Raw genomic sequence first — 20,125 nt, forward strand, 5'->3', positions numbered from 1 at the left:
CTCACACACACAAACAGTAATGTTGTGGTTGTTGCATTTTAAGTTTACACTCTTAAAAACCTTTTACAAAAATCACAAGTTGTACAAAATTGATATCGCAAAACTCTGAGATGATGGCCTGGCTGCTGTGTTTTCCCCCCAAAAAAGTATGTCTGTGGTAGAGTTAAATAAGCCTTATTACATCTTCCTTAGGCATTCTACACTTGCATCAACAGGGAAACAACATCAAGGCTTGTTCATTGTTTGGAATTAATTGGAATTGGTATTGGATATTGAACATATTCCATCTAAAAACATTTTTAAGTGACTGTGGTCATAAAGTGCATACAGTTGGAAAGGCCAGGCTTGGGGAGAACAATACTGTTCATCCTTCTGGCTGTAATCCCATGAGAATCACTGCAGTTCTGCACCGCTTCCTCTTACAGTATGTAGTACTGTACTCTCTCCCCCAGCCTCTTTGCACATGGACTTTCCAAATGTTAAGCTGGCACTGTAAAATAATTTAAATAATATTGAATTCGGCAGAAGCAAAGACAAATCGGGTCAATTCAAGAATGTGCGGTTAGCTCTGCAAACGTTGCCGAACTCGAAAAAGATCTGTTATGTGTACAGTACAGTACAGTAAGGTCCTTCCAGCATTTTTCTTTACCTGCACCTCTATGAGGCTGGGATGCGTGAAAACACTTTAAAAAAAAGCTTGCAAACAAAAACAAAAAGGTTTGAGAGACGGAAAAAGCTCACGTCTCCACCCCACACGATCGCCGCCCCCACCCCCGTGTGAGGAGCGCTCTCAGGCCCGGGCCCGTCACGAGCTCCCGGCAGGGCCCGGCCTGGCCCCCTGCCGGTCCAGCCACGCCTGCAGCAGCGGGAGGTTCCGGTCCATCCAGCGGATGTTCTCCTCGACGCTCTCCAGCGCCTGCTGCACGCAGCGCAGCTGGGAGCCGTTGTCCTCCAGGGACGCGAAGAAGCCCCTGACCTGCGGAAACACACCGGCGGTAAGCGGGCCGGGCTGCGCCTGTTTCCCTGTGCACTGCCTCGGTCCGAAGACTCCTTTCTCTCAAAGTGGGGCTCAGGGCTGCACGTCGGAGAAATAGCTTCATAAGAGCCGTGAGCCTGACTTGCCAACAGAGTGGAGAAATCGAGACTACTTTCAGAGGTGACTTCTGTAGTTTCAGAGGCACAGGCAAGGATCTAGATCGTGGGCTTCTCCATTTCTGACATATACTGAGCTTCAAAACAACAATGATTTTTGCACACTTGCTTTTAGATATTTGACATTATTGTTTCATTCAGGTGAGAGATCCATTAGCCACGCACTGATGTACACTGAGCATCGGAAGATAATTCTCATTCTATAAAATAAGGTATATGGCCTTTGATGAATTGTTTTTGACATTCATGTAATTAATCGATCTTTCACAACTTGTGTGCAGCATGTGCTAAACCATCGTTTCTTTTTTTAAATTTTGGAGATGCAGGTATTATTATGTTACAGATATCAGTCGTTAAACATCTGAGCAACTTCTACACAATTTAGTAGATGAAGCTCTTAAGAAGAAGAAAGAGTGAAATACAGCATATCCTCCATGGCTAAGATGTTTTATCCATTCGTTATTTAGGAGTATTTTCCAGGTAATTGTTGGTATTTAACTCCAGGCCTCGTCACTTTAGTGGCAAAAAGAAAAATTTTAGCCACTTCAAGCTTCTAGATGCAAAACATTATAGATTATTTGGTAAAAGTGTGCATTAAATGCAATTTTTCAATTGAAAAAGCTGACATCATGACATAATCATTAAAAATGAAAACCTGATAGCAGTTTATTTGTGTCATCAGATGCAAAGACTATACAGATGTGTCTGTAAAACATGGTTACCTCCTCCAGCATGTCCCTGGTGGAGTACTGGTTTGTCACTCCAGTCACCATATGCGCAATGGAATGGGAGCCCAGATCAAACCTGAAAGAGAGGAACGTGTCAAACTGCTGCCCCCTACTGGACAGAGGCAGTGAGCATTTTCTGATTGTAAGGATTGTTCCTGTCAGAGCTCCTCTATTGATGATAGACCGAAAATAAAGCTTACTTCTCACAGAAAGGCAGAAAACGTTGGAAAAGAAGCTAAATGAAATCCAGGACAGTCCATGAGTACAGTAAACACTTCTTTACAGTTTGCAGAGGAAAAACCTCATTCAAGAAGACAAACTAGAGCAAACCACTTGTTAGGCAGTACTTGTGTAGTTCAAAGTGATCAGCTGGGAACACACCTCTGGAAGACTAAGGCTTCACCTTGCTGGAAAATCATGATTTACATCAGGGTGGAGCAAAACCAGTCCTTGATGGCTGTTGTCCTGCTGGTTGTGGAGATATTTTTCAATTAGCAACTAAGACCTAAAGTATCAGGTGATTTAACAACATAATGAATTGAATGCAGGTATAGAAGACAGCAGTAGGGTGGCAGTCTGACCACCCTAAGGCCCTCAAGGACTGGTTTTCAGTGTCACAGCTGCAGCAACAGCAGAGGAAAGCACATGTTGAACTGACTTCTTCACCAGGCTGTCCCAGTTGTCTCTGAGGAAATCCCAGGCATGTTTGTAGCCCTTGGGGTTTTTGCTCACATAGACAACCACATAGGGCAGGTCCTGGGTCTTCAGCACATCCCCCTCAAGGCTCTGCTCCATTATCCTGCAGAGGGGAATCAGCACAGTCACAGAGGTGAAGGGTTCAAACTTCTGTCTCTGTATAGCATGTTCAGAAAACCACCTGCATGCAACATTAAAGTATCTGCTACTGATAAGACTAGGGGCCTGCAGACACAAACAATGCTTGTTCTAAGAACCCCAGAATTATTTTGAGTAGAAGGCCAATAATAACTTCCTGCTGGTGGAAAACATTGATACAGCTCAATTAGGTAGACATCTGATTAAAGAGGAGGTTTGCTTAACCAATAGAAATGAAGTTTGAAGTTTTCTTTTTTTTTTAAACTGAAGCTCTTTGTATTCCTTATCACGTAAGTGTATAAAAGGTCAGCTGTACCGTCCCTTGTGGGATCATCTCCCTAATTGCAGGGAAGTTGCTTCTCCTTGGGTGAATATACAACAAACTCCTTTTCTGCTCAGCAAAAAGGTCTCTAGTGGGTTTTTACTACTCTACAGAGGGAACAACATGGCTTTCTCAGATACAAGACAGTTCCCTGTTGCTTGTGCGTATGAACACACTGCAGAACAGCTGTCCATGACTGCTAACTTCGACTGTGTACTTACAACCAGCACAACTGGATTATCTTCAAGTGGTTCCACCACTAGCAGCAAAGAGGTCATTAAAGCTTTCTACCCATGATTCAAGATCACTTTATACAGTAAGGGAGTAAGGGTTGTGCTGCCCATTCATCTTGAATATGCTGGGTACATTTTCAAAACATGGCAATTTCAAAAACTCTTTTCCCCCCTTGACCAAAACTTACTGATACTGATGGTAATAGTAAAACTTTCAAAGGGGACACTTGACAACAGACAACACAATAGTAGAAGAAAATTGATTGAACAAATTATTGTAATCTTATTAAAACGTAATATACAGTTTGTATGTGTATTTACGTGTATCTGTACAAAAACATATAAGGTCTTCAAACAGAACTCAAAGCACTGTACATACATAATAGTACATCCATTTAACAGAATACACTTAACTAAAGAAGGAAAACAAAATGCCTAGAAAACTGGCCCAGTGATAAAAAGAGCAAAACAATATTACTCATTAAAAGCTATAATATTAAGATGAAGGTCTTTAAGCAAGTTTTGAAAATGTCCACAGACGCAGAGTCTCTAATAAATTAGGGAGTTTGAAGCTGGGTCTCGGACAGAATAAGAAGACCTGAACCTGCAGATCACAGACTGCAATAGTGGACTATTCTCACAGAATAAGTTGTTCTACAACAGGTGTTCTAGAGTGTGTATTATTAGTATACTTTTCCAACCTCTTTTTTGGCTGTACTTGTTTATATAGGCAGAGCTCTCTCAATCTTGTGCTGTACATTCTGAGAACAATCTGCGCTGGGTTGGGTCTGGAGCTGGGTTAAGGTTCGGATTAAAGAGGCAGCGATTGACTCACCACTTCAGCTTGTGGGAGAGAGGGCTGATGGTGAGAGCGGACTTGATCTGGCTCTTCACCGAGCTGAAGAGCGACTGGCGGTACTTTTCAAACAGGAAGTCCCAGCCCTCGGGTGTCTGGGCTCCGATGGCGTAGACCGCCAAGCTCACATCACTGGGAAGACTGCGGGGACAAGACAGCATGATGGTCACATTCCAGGGAACAGCGTACAAGACCCTTACACAGAAGGGGCTTCTCTAAACTCTCGAGCACAGAGGTCCTGGAGTGTCCCAGTTCAGCAGCTTTCATACCTAATAATACAATCACCAGTTTCTAAAAAACTAATATTTTAGTTGTGATAAAGCCAGCAGGTTATTTATTAAAATTAGAGATCATTTGGAACAGAAATTCCCATAATGAATTAAACTACCTAATAAGGTACAGGTTGTCCTATGAAATGGGTGGTTGACGATGACCTATAGGCCAACCAGTACTGAGCCTCCCCGGGAGCAGGATTGAACACTTTAGTGCAATCAAACATGTATTTAATGTTCTTTATAATCATAGTGTTTTACCTCCCAAAGAGCTTTACATATCACAGGGGGTGAAATTCATCCTTCACTGAATTGAGATCAGGTTAAGAAGTCAAGTGTGTAACTGCTGCACTAGTTGAATTAAGGGGGCACTTTAAGTAGGCCAGGGTGTACAAACCCTGAGTAGAATTCACCTGGGACATAGGAGTTAACACCCATCATCTTATGAACAGTGACATGGAGTCTTAAGTACTGAAGACCTTGGTCTAATGTCTGATCAGACGGACACCACCTTCTACAACACAGGCACCAGGCTCGGCTTAAGACATAACCTATTACATAAGCAAAGTCAGGTAGCAGGCACATCTTTGAGTTGTGCTCCTTGAGGTGCTAAACGTTCTGTTAGCCCTGGTGCAACAGGCCGACCCTGTTTCTCAGCAAAGCACTTCTTGCTGGCAAATAGGGTACATACACCACCTGTCAATCTGTCAGATGGCTCACTCTCTGCATCCCAGCTTTTCATCCCAGTCCCACAGGCCTGCTCGTCAACCCAACTCATTTCTAGCAACAACACCTACTGTAGCTGTGGAGCCCCTCACTCCCTCTCCTTCCAGGCTGTAGCCAAGATACAGACTGAATCCCTTTCTTCCCATATGATCTTATAAGCCTCCTGCTTACTCAGGTGGCCATCTTGGCTCATGGCCCACCACTGGGGCTAGGTTTCGAGCCTTGGTTGTGGAAACACATGTTGGGGGTTGACACCGTCTTCATGTACTGAACGCTGTTGTTTTAATAACAATACAAAACAGTGGGTAACTGTAGAATATTAACGGATCAAATCAGAGTAGACTAAATTCTCATATATAAAGTAAATTTGCAAAAGGATGGTTGTGTAACGTTGTGTACTTAAAATGTTTTTTTTCGATTCACTACAATAAACATAAAAATAAAATATCAAGTGGGATCTCTGACCTCATGTTCCCATCCGACTCCTTCCATGTCTGGAACAGCTGCTTGGCCTTCTCCACGCAGGGCTGGTACCCGCGGACACAGGCAAACATCAGCAGATAGCTGCGCAGCATCCTCTGGGACACCGTGCCCTCGTCACTCCACTCCTGCTTGTCGATCAGGTCCCTGAACAGGCCCACGATGTAGCTCTGGAGCACAGCAGAGAGCAGAGGTTTTTGAAAAGGAGGCTCATTTGTCTCCTTCCTGCCTGTGTCGCTTATGTGGCGGATCCTTTGGTCCGAAACAGATTAAATTTGCACCCACTTACACAGCTGGGCATTTTACTGGAGCCGTTCAGGTGAAGTACCTTGCTCAAGGGTACAACAGCGGCGTCTCACCTGGACTTTGAACCCACAACCTTCCCCCTGTGAGGCCAGAACCCTGACCGCTGATCCACACAGCTGCCCCTACACAGTCCTAACTTCTGCGTAGCTCCTCCTGGCTTGCTCAAAGCCTCTCACCTTCATCTGATTCTCCAGCTCCTGCATGTCTCTCTTCTCCATCAGCTTGTAGAGGGGCACCAGCTCGCTCAGGCCCTGGGTCACAGGCATGATCTCCGTCTCCTTCCTCAGGTACAGCGAGAGGTCCAGAGCCTTGTCCAGGGGCAGCTTCCCGACGCTGTCGCGCGGCAAGACAGGTGTGTACAAGGCAGAAAGCTTCACAAGGGGTCTTCGCTGGATCATTGGGGTAAAAGAACTTCTTAGTTGCAAAAGATTTCTGTTTGATTTAGAATCCTTCTCAGTAGGACACTACCAACTACAAGTATGTTGAATCACCAAGTTTGTGTAAAATTCTCAGTGAAATTGCTGTACAAGAACACATTTTGAGTGCTGGTTTCTGTTTGTGGTGATGGCCGCTATGGCTGACTAACCCCGTTATCGCTTTAATGTTCTTCAGTGCTGGAAGGGTGGTCCAGTGATATCGGTTTGATATCGGTGAGACTGTGTGTGTAATATGGAGGCACCTGTGCGTGTCTGTGAAGGCACTTTGCTTATCCAGGCAAGGCTCTCTCTGCCCTCTCCCCCTCACCTCACCAGCTGGAAGGCGTTGTTGATGAGGCTGGCCCTGTCGTTGCTGCTCAGAGCCGTGTGGTTCCTCTGCAGCAGGCGGATCAGGGCGTCCCAGCCTGCTCCCTCGTAGTGCACGATGTAGTACCCACTCATGTCCACGTTGAACTTGATCCACTCCACCTCCTCGGGCAGGTACAGTACGTCTGCGGACGGACGGACCCGGAGGATGAGCCGGTAGTAAAGAATTATTTCGAGACACAGAGCCATACTGCAATGACCACTCTCCAAAACTAATTGGCCATATTTTCCCCAGTATTTGTGTCTGGCCAGAGTTTCCAAACCAATTACCCAGTATGGAGCCCAGGAACAGTAGGTACTCTTCAGTAGAGTACAGTAAGTACAGTATTATACTGTACCTACTGTTAGTTAGTAAAGTAAGGAGCTACTTAACAGTAGGTTTTGCTAATCTAAAGTCCTGACTACTTTCAAAAGAGCATGGATGTAACCCTAACATCTAGCCTCGTAACGTTCTACCTTTATTCAATTGCCAAAGTAATTTCTCATTTCCCTGCCTAAACTACGGAGTGTTGGGGCTGCTCGACCATATTTGCTGCACATCACTCAGCTAGGTGCTCACTGTTGGACAGAGTGAGTCCTCTACTACACTACATATAAAGTGCTTTGGGGTTCATATTTCTTAATATTCATTTTGACTTATTAATTCTGAATTACTTTTGGCTCAGTTCTGTCCTTGATATTTTGTCTGAGGTATACTGTATAGTCTGAGGAGGTTAATTTGAACATTGCAACACTTCTGTAAATCTATCAAGAAAAAATCTAATATTAATATACAGATAAAGTAGAACACTTTAGTTACAGATTATACAAAAAATACACAAAAACCCTGGAACCACACACATCCAATAGTACTATTATGGCATCTTGCTTGGTTATTGGTTCCAGGAGTTGTTGAACAAGGTGAAACTCGGTTAAGGCACTTCCTCATTTATGTAGCCCTAACAGAAATAAGAGACACTCAGCACATAGGTGCCAGCCATTCTTAAATTGATAACCTCTGGTTTGTTTTTTTAGGAAATTAACAATTTACTTACCCGTCTTAGTTTTTAACAGGAACCTATGAACTGAGTTGGAATTACTTGTGATGTAGGTCAATGGAACGTGCCACAGAAAACTGAGCAAGAGAAAAATGAGAGACATACTGTATAAATCTACTGTATATATAGACTAACACAACCTCTAGTACAGGGGTCAGCAACCTGCAGCACGCCTGCCATTTTTGACACACAGAGGGATCTTTAATGCCATGTGCAATAATAAACAAAAACAATAAGTAAAAAAACAAAAACTATACCTGACTATTCTTATCTGGGCAGCAGCCATATCACACTGTAACTCACAACTAGTGACCCACTGAAGCTCAGCAGGTGTGAGCCTGACCAGCACCTGGATGGGAGACCTCCTGGGAAAAACTAAGGCTGCTGCTGGAAGAGGTGTTAGAGAGGCCACTAGGGGGCGCTCACCCTGCAGTCTGTGTGGGTCCTGATGCCCCAGCATAGTGACGGGGACACTATACTGTAAAAAGGCGCCGTCCTTCGGATGAGACTGAAAACCAAGGTCCTGACTCTCTGTGGTCATTAAAAATCCCACCGTGTTTTTCAAAAAGAGTAGGGGTATTTCACACATGAAGTCAGTTCTTTGTCCCGTCTATGACCAGTTAACAACTTAACACTTAGAGGTTTGCGTGCTCCTTAAAATGTCAAGATATGAGCCTAAGACTTGAGAACTTGGCAAGAGAAAGCAAAGGAACAGGTAAAACGTAATCCCTGCTGAAAAGAAAAGAGACACAACATTTTGGCTGTGGAGCCTTCTTCAAGTGTCAAGGCTCCACCCCTGAAGAAGGCACCACAGCCGAAACGTTGTGTCTCTTTTCTGCTCCTCTCAGCAGGGAATAAACCTTTACCTGTACCTTTACAGCCTACACATGCTGATACAGCCACCTGCCTGAACTAAGGGAAAGCAAGGGCAAAGATTACACAAAACATGCATCTTAATTTATTCATTTTAGATATGATTACATTTCAATATCAAATTTATACTGATGAAAACATCAGTAGGGATAATATTAATATTAAAAAAAGTATCAATGGCACTGAAATCTGTCAAAATAATTACAAGTCATAATTCTTGGTACTCCCCAACTGAAAGGTAGCTGACCCCTACTCTATTATATGTTCAACACACACTGAAGCCATAAAAGCAAGACAAGTATCTCATATATCCCTGGACTCACTGGCCTTTTAAAACAGACCTTAACTAAAAGTCACCTAAGAGAGAAAATATTTTAAGGAGAGCATTCACTGGCATGAACTGCAGTTCAAAATGTTCTACAGTGGAGGGCCTTAAGTCTTTGAGTTTTTCTTCCAACTTAAACAGTCAATTAAAGTATTAAACTACAGTTATTATGGTCTAAATTAACTGTACATGTTATTTTTCACCATTCACCTCAATAAAAGTACTGTAAGCTGTAAGTCATCATAGAGCCTTGTTTGTTTTTTTACAAATATGCATTAAATAATTCAATAACTATGCCACATGTGTGACCAGAAGACACTGCACCCCCCAGAAACTTAGTTGGAGACCCCTGGTGTAGACTATCAAGACGTTCCGCTCATGGGTCATGTAGCCTGAAACTGCTTCACAGTGGACTCCAGACCCTCGTGGAGTCCATGTTTTGCTATTTAAAAAGGTGTAATAAGCCAAAACTGTGGACAAACCTAATGTTGCATAGAGCCAACAAGGTGGACAGTCAGTGCCCAATCGGTGTCTATTCTCTCTGCTGACAAGCTATATTTACCACAGGTGTCTGTAGACATTACGATTCACTGAGCTCTCTCTCAAGGAACAGGACTCTGAGGTTATGGGACTAAGCTGCAAATGGCTGGCTTCTTACGATGGGTGAACAGGTTTCTTGTCATCTGCGGTGATACCAGGTTCTTACCCTGAGTCCTGGGAGGGGTCAGCACTTTTGAGGTACCTCTCCTGATGCAGACGCACCTCTCGCCCCCTCACTGCCACGCTGACCAGAGGGAAGCCCTCCTGCAGAGTCCAGGTGTCCATGATCTCCTTCACATCCAGCTCATCCTGCATGAACCACTTCTGCAGACACAGACCCAAAGCAATCAGCTGAAAAATGCTGTAAAAATGGTACTGAAACGAGCGTGCATTTCAGGCCAGTGTAGGGTTTGGATTACAAGTACCATTAAATGTTGACTCCAGTTATCTATCTAGTTGCACGTTAAATTACAAAATTAAGAGAGTTTACCCAGGAGAGCACGTTTTCTTACCACTTTTCATTTTTGGAGCACAGCTGCTGAATGGCGCAATTTACAATACAAGCTGCCAGAAGTGTCCGAAAAAAAAGTTTCAGATAGGAGCAAATTACTACTCATCCTAAAGTTCACTTGGGAACCAAAATCCAGCAGTGAGTGTAAAAATTGTCTTAGTAATGTTGGAATGTTAACCCTAACCCTAGCTGGGGTTTCAACAGAGCAATTCTGCAATAGATCTCTGAAGCCCTCCATTCATCAGATTTGAAAATGTTCTTCAAACCAACATACAGTATATGAGTCTAAACAGTTTCTAGGAGAAGCTGTAGTTCCCAAAATTCCCCTTAACACCCAACACTACAGTCAGGATAAAAGGTCACACATACAGTGGTGCTAGAAAGTTTGTGAAAGAAATTCAGAAAATTCTAAAGGGTTCACAAACATTTTAGCACTACTGTAAAAGTAAAAGAAGAAGGAAAACAGCTGTTTTGCTTCCCTATGACTGACAGAAGACCCATAGTTGCTGAAACAGTAGTAAGAAGTTGACTAGTGACCAAGTGGATGGAGCCATTTCATAAATGAAGCAAAGCAAACAGCCTAGGTGCTGTAGGAAGGGACTTAAAAGCTGAAGCTCCAGACATGTGGAGTAAGGCTAATGTTTTGTTTTCAGCAAATGTTTGTATAAATAAAAAAGCACAGTGAATAGCAAATACACCTCTGCACTGGGACAAAAACACCTTCATTATGAGTAAGTCCCTTCTTTCCAAGCTGGAGGATAAGTGAAAAGACCCTGCCTGTGGTGATCGGCAACCTCAAAGTGTCACAATGGTCCATGTCATTCTGATTGCTACTGCAGGTTCCATGCCTCCAATTTCACAGATTGTTTTTGTCACAATGTCCCCACTGTCCTGTGCTGTCCAGCACCCAGCTTGTAACAGACCAGGCTTGGCCCCACACTGGATGAAGGCTAGATGTACGTTATCCCGGTACTCACTGAAGCAGGAGAATGGGGCTTGCTTCCAGAACAAAATCCGTCTCCTCGTAACCGCCCTTCATCCAGATCATCAGACTGGCAAATCTGTGTGGGAAAAACATCAGTGCCGTTACTGGCGAACGTGGATGTTCTGATGTACTGTGTGCAATGCAAGTAAGTGCAACATGAGTGAAAGGACACTTCCACTCCTCGCTCACATTGGTCAGGCTGTCCCAGAGGTCTGCATTCCGCGTGTTCTGGTAACTGAAGCGCCGAAGGTAGCGGATGATGCCGATTTTGAAGGCTTCTGGAGTAAGGAAGTCTCTCAGCATGTTTAAAATACAAGCCCCCTACGAAGAAACAAAAGAGTGCACTTTAACCCTGTCTACCACTTCTTCATTCACGAAGTCCCCTCCACTCAGCGCCAACCCTCTTGGAAGGCACTGTGGTGCAGCGATTGTTTTTGCAGGAAGTGGATAAACTACCGGGTATTCACTACGAAACAGTGAGAAGGGCGCTGAGTTACAGAAAGGGATATTTCACAGGTGGCTCGGAGGAGCAGACGAGTACAGTTAAACGACGGCGCTGTACCTTGTCATAGGAGACATCATCAAACATCTCCTGAATCTGCGCAGGATTCTCCACTGGAGTAGAGACAGGATGCGAGGAGCTCAGAGCATCCACCTCCATGGCTTCAAAACACTTTCCCAGAAAATAGTCCTCCTGGGGAGAAAGGAATGTTCTTCACATCAGCGGGGAATCTCGGAACGGCAGACGCTCGTCTTTTGTTTACGGAGAGTTGATTTTATTTATGTGGAAACACACTAACTTTGCTTGGCACGTGATTCAGATGCTACAATTTGACATCACACTTTACGCCCGGTGTAAAGGAACAGCAACTGTGAACTTCCAAACTGTTTGAAAACAGTACAGTAAAACTCCGGTTTAATGGCCTTCACTGTATTGAACTCCTAATTTAATGGACAAAATCTGCTAAAGGGAATTTTGCCTGTAAAATTACAAATATCTGACTTTCCCCACTATAATTTGTAAATGCACAAATAATGAAAAGTAATAATAATAAAATTTAAAATTCAGGAATATCAATGGTGCCCTATAGATTTAGGTCAATTGCTTAAGATGGTTTCTGTTCGTGTTTCATATGCTTTAGCGAATTTGATGCAGTATATTTATGACACATTAAATAAAGAGCCTGTATAGATGTATTATTGACTATGTTGAATGAAACTGTTAAAAAAAAAGATAAAAAAATCCAGCAAGAATTTAAACTGTACATATAGTAGGTATATATACTTTCCCATATTGTAGTGTGTTTTGAGACTGAACAAACGTCATTCATGATGTAACAGACATTCATCAACGTTGGACCTTCTCCTCTATTAGTCAATTAAACAGAGGGCTTACTGCACAACACATTTTCATTTTTACTCAGACGCAACAGAACGTCCTCTGTATTTATCTTCTTAATTCTCTACAGAGCTACTTCTATTTTACTCAGTTCTTTAAGAGCAGAGAAGAGCAGAGAAGAGCAGAGACAGGAATTAGATTGTAAGACATGCCCAGATGCCCACACAATGATGAAAATAAGCTGTGCCCCTTTTTGTACAAAGATAGGACCAGAAAACAGACTGAATGCTAAAAAAAGAAAAGAATAGTCAAGTCTTATAGTTGAATCAAATAACTAGCAAAAAATAATCTCCTCTGAGCCCCCTTCTCCAGAGACAGCAAAAGGACATTTTAAGTGCATCTGAGTAAGAAAGGCAGGGAATAAAATAAAGAGGGCTGCTTTGTTTTACTCACAACTTGCAGCTCGGGATTTGTGATGTTTACAGACACGAACTCCATGAATTTGGCGAATCCTTCGTTCAGCCAGAGGTCGTTCCACCACTGCATGGTCACCAGGTTGCCGAACCACTGAGGGAGACAGCCAGCAAGCCAGCATTAGCAAAGACCCAAGCCAGGGCTGAGCCCTGTTGGGACTGTGTATCCTCTTTACAGTACATACTGCCAAGAGCCAGGATGGCTGACTTCATCTACTGACTTCAGTGAGGCTTCACAGCCATTACAGCATGGCGCTGGGTTTCATCTGTATACCTGGATTCAAAAACTACGATTACAAACTGCAAAAAAATCCAAATTAAATCACAATATTATTGATATTGTATTTATTAGCAGGGATGGTACTTGGTGTGGCACAGCGTATTTAGTATTGCTGCCGTGCAGCGCCAGGGCCCTGGGTTTGATTCTTGGGGTGCTACCTGCGTCGAGTTGGTATGTTGCACCCAGGTTCGCTTGGGTTTCCTTCCACAGTCCACAAACATACTGGTAAGTTAACTGGTTTCTGGGAAATTTTGCTCCTGGTGTGTGTGTTCGTGTGTGGGCCCTGCGATGCACTGGTGTCCTGACCTGTGCCTGTTGCTTGGGATACGCTCCGGCTCCCCCACAATCCCAAATTGCATCAAGCAGTTTGAAAAGGGATGGACAGATGGTACAAGTTGTTTTCAGATTTTTTTCTAAAATAAAGTAGAATCATGTGTGATACTCGTCTATGTTTTCCCAAATGTACAATTTACAAAAAGAGGAAGACGATCTCAAACAGTCCATTAACCCTAGGGACAAACTGATGTCCCCCATCTGGCACAGCCCTGCACTGCTGGCACTCGGTGTCTGTGCGGTGATGGGATACCTGGTGTGCCAGCTCATGAGCGATGATCATGGTGATGCCCAGCTTGTCGGAGGCAGAGGACGTCCTGGGGTTGAAGAGGAGGGCAGATTCCCTGTAGGTGGTGAGGCCCCAGTTCTCCATCGCTCCTGACTGGAAATCAGGAATGGCAGCCAGATCTGTAACGTTGACACCAAACAAAGACACAACAGATGACCTGCACTGCACAGAAGTCCCATTAAGCTCACACACCTGCTTTTTTCTGCAAAAAATGACATTTCACACCATATAAACAAGAATTTACATTATATGGACAAGATATGAGAGAATTCATTGGTCTCAAAAGTGTCTAATCAGTTAAGATTTAAAAGTAAGTAAATGCCTTTTCATTCCATTTTTTTCTAAAACTGTGGTGCAATAAAATATATTTTCCTACATTTTTTTTGTGGAGCAATTCATCAAGAGTCACAATTATAGCCAGCTACCCTGGCACTAAAGTCTACAGCTTTTCAATCGCAGAGAAAAACTGCATGACATAAAAGTCATAGGATAATAACTTCCAAGATGAACAGAAACAATATTCTGCACACTGTACACTCTCCAAGCTCACCTTGTTTTGGGAGGGGATAGGGGATGTTAAAGTAGTCTTCGTAGAAGTCTAGGAGCCTCGCTGCTGCTTCCAGAGCAAATTCTGCCTGATCAATCTTCTCAGGTACTGTATACACAGATATCTGACAGAATGGAAACATACAAGCAAACCATACATCATCTCATGAGCTACTTTAATTACTAAAATGAAAAGAAATAGAGTCTAGTACAAAAATGTCTGTCTAAGGCAAAAGTTCTTCTGGGGGTAGGGGTAAAAATGCTTTCTGAGCCAATGTGTTTGGTCTAGGAATTGCTGTACATAATGACGCAAGAAAGGTTTACAAATGAGTGAAGGCCATTTGACCCATCTAGCTGTTTTGGTACTTATAGTAGTAGTTAGTGACCCAGGGATCTCATTCAGACACTTCTTTAAATACATCAGAGTATCGGCTTCAACCACAGGAGTGGGGAGCTCTCATCATACTGCCACAAGTTATTTATTTTAAACCTCTAAATTTATATCTTGCTATACAAAACTGTGTTATATTTTTATAATCTGATTTGTCAAGCCTTGACAAGCCTTGAGGTTAAAATACCAGTGTTGGTTGCGATAATGTACTGGAATACAGCACAAAAGTTCAGAGACATACTGTAAGTTTGACATAAAAATCCAGGTGCCAGATATTCTAAATATAAAGGATTCAAAGGCCACCATAACATCAAACCCTTTCATTGTTTTGGAAGAAATTACCAGGAAGAAAAGAGTAACACATATTTTCAAATAATTTCAAATTAAAATCTAAATGGAAAGTTTTTGCTGCGTTCAGCTGGCGGAGACCAGGGTTTCCATGGCGACCTACCTTGACCCCATGCTGACTCATCTTGCTCACGGACAGGAAATCGGACACAATGAAGGCCACCAGGTAGGTGCTCATCTTCACACTCACATCAAAGTGGTCTTCCAGTAGCCCACCTCCCAGGTCCAGAGTTTTCAGCTGCCAGAAAAAAAGAAAACTGCTTATCAGGATGCACGTCAGGAGAAAAGACGCATTATGTTTCCTTTTAGGACAACAGGATTATGTCTGCTTTCTTCACTCAACCAAGAGAGTTCTCTTCCAATAGTGTCATATAGTCAAAACCAAATTAATGTTTGGTTCAATCTTAACAGCCAGTTATATGATGTACCCATTCCGTTTGATTTCAATAATTTCAATAAATGTTTCTTTATTTATTATTATAATTATTTATTTCTTTGGTCAAAGCACGGACTGCTGCAGACACACAGGGAGAATGTGGAAGCGCAGATAGGCTCCTCCTGCCCACTGACCCATCATTCACCTTTTGACACATTGCAAGCTCTGCAGTGTCCTGTGGGAGAGTTAGTGCTGATTGGTGCAGAGGCACGTCACTCAGTGAGGTCACAGCTCTCTTTCAGGCACCGAGGAAGTCCCTGTTTCATTGGCTGCTGAGAGAGCCCCAGTGTTAACACCCCAGCACCAGCTCGGGTGGCTCTGAGAAAATATTGTGCCACTGTTTGGGACAATCCTGTTCACACTCAGTGTGGTGGTGAGACTTTTTTTTTTAAGCTCTCGATTTAGCTCCCCCATGTAATAAAACGATCCAGCCTTCCAAAGTGCCGTGCTTCTGCTCGTTCGCCATACCTTCGGCATGTTTGACAGGGCGATGTGCCGGGGCTCCCTGCGGAGCTTGATGGAGAAGTTGGCCTTGAAAGCGGGCTCGTCGAAGCAGGGGAACGCCGCTCGAGCCGAGGTGGGCTCGAACTGCGTGGAGGCGAGGACCCTAAAAAGCACCATACAGAAATCGAGATATTCACAGCAGCACCTTTCCCTTCCATATCGATCCAATGAGTGTCATTTTATAATGCACAAAGGGAATATCTTATTTATAACACATGGTCCAGGTGGCTTGTTGTTTGATAATTATTGAGTTTTACTACCCCTTCCCCAACGATGATTTAGACAAAAGAAGGCCTGGTCTTATTTTTTAACAATGCTTATCGTTTAAAAAATAAATGCCCAAATGTTATTCATTTCCTTTTGTCATGGGGGGGCAGAATATTTTGCCACATTCACTGACATCCATATGTTAAATGCAATTTCCAAAGTGCCGTTTAAACTAAGTTCCTCTTCTAGTGCTGTAAGACTACGATGTTCTCAATTTACTACAAGTCTGGGAGACTGGGAGAGTCTAACTGGGAGATCTGGGAGAGTCTAACTAGAATCCAGGAAAGGTCACTCCAGCTTGTTGTCACTGAAATCCCTGTTATTTTCCATTGAGGCAGCTAATCTGAAGTCTGCGGCTAATGAAAGCACCTTAAAGCAAGAGGTTTGGAAAAAGAATCCACACCGGAAGCTGTCAGATTGAACACCCATCATCGGTCTCGCCCGAGGAAACCATGTCTGGCAAAACACCAGTTCACTGCACACCAAACGTTAATATCATAAACCAAAGGTCACCTTACCTGACTTCGCCGTCGGTTGTGCGGTAGGAGCTCTTATAAAAACCGTGGAAGCTGTCGGATAGGTTGGCGGCGAAGTCGATGGAAACCACATACACATGCCCCGCTAGCAGTGCCCTGTCTGACACCAGAGCCACCTGCTCATAGGAGGGCAGCTCCAGTACCTGCAGAGGGCTGGCTCGAGCCCCTTCCAGAAAGGCTGCCTTGGAGATCTGGAGGTTCTTACTGTGCAAGACAATGGCGCTGGTCTCTTGGAGAACCTGAACCTGGATCTTGACCGTACCAGTGAAGTCCAGGGAGGTCAGGTTGGGATGGATGAGGAGATCGTAGTGAATTGGGGAGATGGCATCAGGGAGCCTCATCTTATCCCAAGGAAAAGGCTGGCCGTTTGTCGCAACCGGAGGATGGGGTCCGCTTCTCCTCTCCTCCCGTTCCCCGCCAGCGGACACTGAAGTCAGCGCAGCCGCTGCAGTGAGGAGCCTCAGGAAGGTCCCCCGTGAAATGAACCTCATTCTTGTCTCCATCTTGCAAGAAACCTCTCCGGGTTGACACAGGTATTTCCCTATGCGTATAACAGACCAAAGAAAAAGGGACAATTCCAGTTACCGTGTCCTCCAGATGTATTCAGTTCCAGTGAAACGGGAGAAAAAAACATCATGTAACAGAATGGCTTGTGGATTTGGATAATGCACGCTGATGAACAAAAAATCAAAATGAGAGACTGTAATTGTACACGTATTGCACATAGCAGTTATATTTATCAAAAATAATTAAGTGAACTGCTGAAAACGCCAGCATTCAGAGTAAATCGTCTAGACTGGCTGTCTCCATCTCCAAACTTCAATCACAATCTCCAAACCAAATGTCTGAACGGTAGGTGGCATATGGAAACCGAAGGATCTGAAGGTTGTAAAGGAATTCTGCCCTGAAGAAAGGTGAAAAATGCCCCATTTGCAGTGCCAGAACCTCACGGTGCACTACGGCTGTCGTCTTATCAGTGTAGTCCCTGCCAGAGGAGGATTTACAAAACACTGACTTCAGGGATCAGCTGTGACCTTCATGTTTTCCAAACTTTAAATTATCCATGCCAAGCAGGAACGATTGTATCAATAACACAGCAAAACATTTTTAGCCATTTCTTCAGCAAAACACATCATCCATTCCTTACGTCCATCTGCTACATGATGTTTTATGTCTTTAGTTCACCTGCAGTATGAAGAAATCCGTGAGAGACTGTATTCCAGAAAAGGGCAAAACCTTTAAAACAATTAAAGCGCTAAAAAAACAAGTCGTAAAAACAATTACTAAAGAGATTTATAAACACAAAAATAAATTTCACAATCTGTTCACACTGAGTAACTAACTAGATGCACTGAAATTGTTCTGAAACAAAATCTCACTTTTCAGCCTAGAGTGTGTGGACTGAGTGCCTTCTTCCTGAGCTCCACAGATCCTACAGGTGAGAGTAAAAAGAACAGACAAGGTGCTAGCTGGTGAGCTCTGTGGCCCTGTCTTTGGGCCCCATGAACACAGGTGAAAATTGTTGTAGACAAGCCAGAATGGCAATGAATATCCATATGATATAAGAACATAAGAAAAAAGACGTTACAAACTAGAAGAGGGGATTTCGATTTGTTCATAGCTAATAGATCCTAGATATCTCATGCTGTGTCATATCTCTGTTTTTAAAGGATGCTAAGGCTCCAACAATATGGCCAGGTAACTTTTTCCATACTCCCACAACAGGTAACCTGTTTTAAAAGCACTTCTGTGTAGTGTAAGTATTTGTTCTCTCTGTTTTCTTCAAAATGATGTTTTTTTTCTAATAACGAAAACTGTTTTCTTTTTCTTTTTTTGTCAGTTTCCCTCTCATATCATGTTGTAATTCTGGTCATCCCTATATAACCTGTCCTAACGCTGTCCATTTGTTTACAATTGTAGCCAATAAAAAAACCGTATGTGCAAACTGTAACTTGTGACGGTGGACAGGCTCCATTCATCGCACGGGCTCTTGGTTGAACGTACAAATGCAAACGTTTGTCTGGTAATAGTACACAATATTATGCTTAAGTTACATCAACACAAGTCAGAGACGAAGACAACAAACGGACGTATTTTTCAGTACACCAGAGCTTTTTCTGTAACGGAAGCCAGACTATGAAGTTCAGGACAGCTTACTCGGATACGATTACTGTATGGCCTGTTTATTTTGGCGATAAAGGCATCACGTGAAATGTTTGAAATAATAAAACGAATTCTACTTCTGCGGAGAGCGCTCATACCTCCGCATAAAAAAACAAATGATCAAGTCATCTAATAATAAACTAGTTCAGTTGGGTAGCTGTGTCAGCATGCTTAGTCTGTAAAAGAACAGGTAATGGGTTTATTCCATGCTGAAAATAGAAGAGAGAAAACGCAACGTTTCGGCTGTGAAGCTTTCTTCGGGTGTCGGGGCTCTTTTTGGCCCGGGTGGGGCATCCTCTGTTGATGAAAACACCTGACATTTGAAGAAGGCCTCGCAGCCGAAACGTTGTGTTTTCTCTCTTCTCCTTTCAGCACGTAATAATGTAATAATGAATGTAACCTTTGGTGAACCAGGCGATTCAGTTGCGTGGAAATGTCACCGGTGTAATTTTGCAGAATAGTGGACGGAGCGCATCTTCCATTTCCCCACATGATGACACCGCATGTTACACTTTGCGTTTGGATCGCGCTTGTTCGCCCAAACGTAGGACCGTTTTAAAAATTACAACTTCGTGCTTCGGAAAAGTATCACAGCCCTCACATAAAACAAAACGAATGAATCGTTTTAGGTCGTTGCACGGGATTCGACAACTCACCCCTCGCTAAGATATACCCGATTCCGCAAATTTAGCTCTGGAGAGAGAATCTGCCAAGTGAAAATAAAACCAAAAGTAGCCTAAACCATCCAGAAACCAGACGACAACGTCTGCAAAATACATATTCATTTTCAAACGCACAAAAAGTGTCCTCTCCCGTCATTAAAAAGGACACGGACCACGTATATTCTTATTTTGGCTAGAATCCGTAGCGTTTATTTTATTTTCCTTCGTGAATGTTATTACCACAGGAAGTGACACACTAAGTGCACAGAAAGGTTGCGACCGAGAGCTGCAGTCGGAAAGTGTCCGCCAGGTGGCCGGAGAACAGCACTCACAAAGGCTTTGTTTGGAGTGGTGATAATATTGTGGTCATTTCATAGTTTTTATAGACTTAAATTGTATATGAAACCAAATAAACGAACATCATATTTAATACTTGAAACATTTCCGCCGACATACTATTGTGTATGTGTATGAGACGCAAATTGCAAATTGTAGAAGACGCAAAGGTTCAACACTACTTCTCTGAGGGCCAACCCTGTTTTTTTTGGATGCCCTAGGTAAGATCTTGTAAAGGG

The 20,125-nt window shown here is 43.2% G+C and overlaps 1 protein-coding gene across 3 annotated transcripts; it reads right to left on the minus strand.

Annotated features, from left to right (window-relative positions):
* Positions 1–629: 629 nt before the first annotated feature.
* On the minus strand, positions 630–19,761 carry erap1b (endoplasmic reticulum aminopeptidase 1b). 3 transcript variants are annotated; one of them, XM_006626674.3, is made up of 19 exons: positions 19,545–19,761; positions 16,708–17,266; positions 15,887–16,025; positions 15,086–15,220; positions 14,248–14,368; positions 13,662–13,816; positions 12,776–12,889; positions 11,546–11,677; positions 11,173–11,304; positions 10,976–11,059; positions 9,654–9,811; positions 7,747–7,826; positions 6,654–6,837; positions 6,086–6,242; positions 5,589–5,773; positions 4,105–4,266; positions 2,539–2,679; positions 1,875–1,956; positions 630–976 (listed from the first exon to the last, which is right to left on the minus strand). In XM_006626674.3, the coding sequence occupies exons 2-19, from the start codon at positions 17,226–17,228 to the stop codon at positions 806–808; spliced, it is 2,853 nt and encodes a 950-aa protein (XP_006626737.2). In that variant the 5' UTR covers positions 17,229–17,266; positions 19,545–19,761; the 3' UTR covers positions 630–805. The 3 variants fall into 3 exon arrangements, with proteins under 3 accessions (XP_006626737.2, XP_069043511.1, XP_069043510.1); XM_069187410.1 differs by lacking the exon at positions 19,545–19,761 and adding an exon at positions 19,289–19,487; XM_069187409.1 differs by lacking the exon at positions 19,545–19,761 and adding an exon at positions 17,911–17,930.
* Between the last annotated feature and the right edge of the window lie 364 nt (positions 19,762–20,125).

The sequence above is a fragment of the Lepisosteus oculatus genome, chromosome 3, assembly GCF_040954835.1.
Source record: "Lepisosteus oculatus isolate fLepOcu1 chromosome 3, fLepOcu1.hap2, whole genome shotgun sequence".
NCBI classification, from domain to species: domain Eukaryota; kingdom Metazoa; phylum Chordata; class Actinopteri; order Semionotiformes; family Lepisosteidae; genus Lepisosteus; species Lepisosteus oculatus.

Coding starts and splice junctions, on each gene's coding strand:
- erap1b (XM_006626674.3), bottom strand. CDS start 17,228: ATGGAGACAAGAATGAGGTTCATTTCACGGGGGACCTTCCTGAGGCTC. Junction 6,243..6,653: donor AACGCCTTCCAGCTGGTGAG/GTGAGGGGGAGA, acceptor GCCGCGCGACAG/CGTCGGGAAGCTGCCCCTGG. Junction 1,957..2,538: donor TGGGACAGCCTGGTGAAGAA/GTCAGTTCAACA, acceptor CCTCTCTTTCAG/GTTTGATCTGGGCTCCCATT.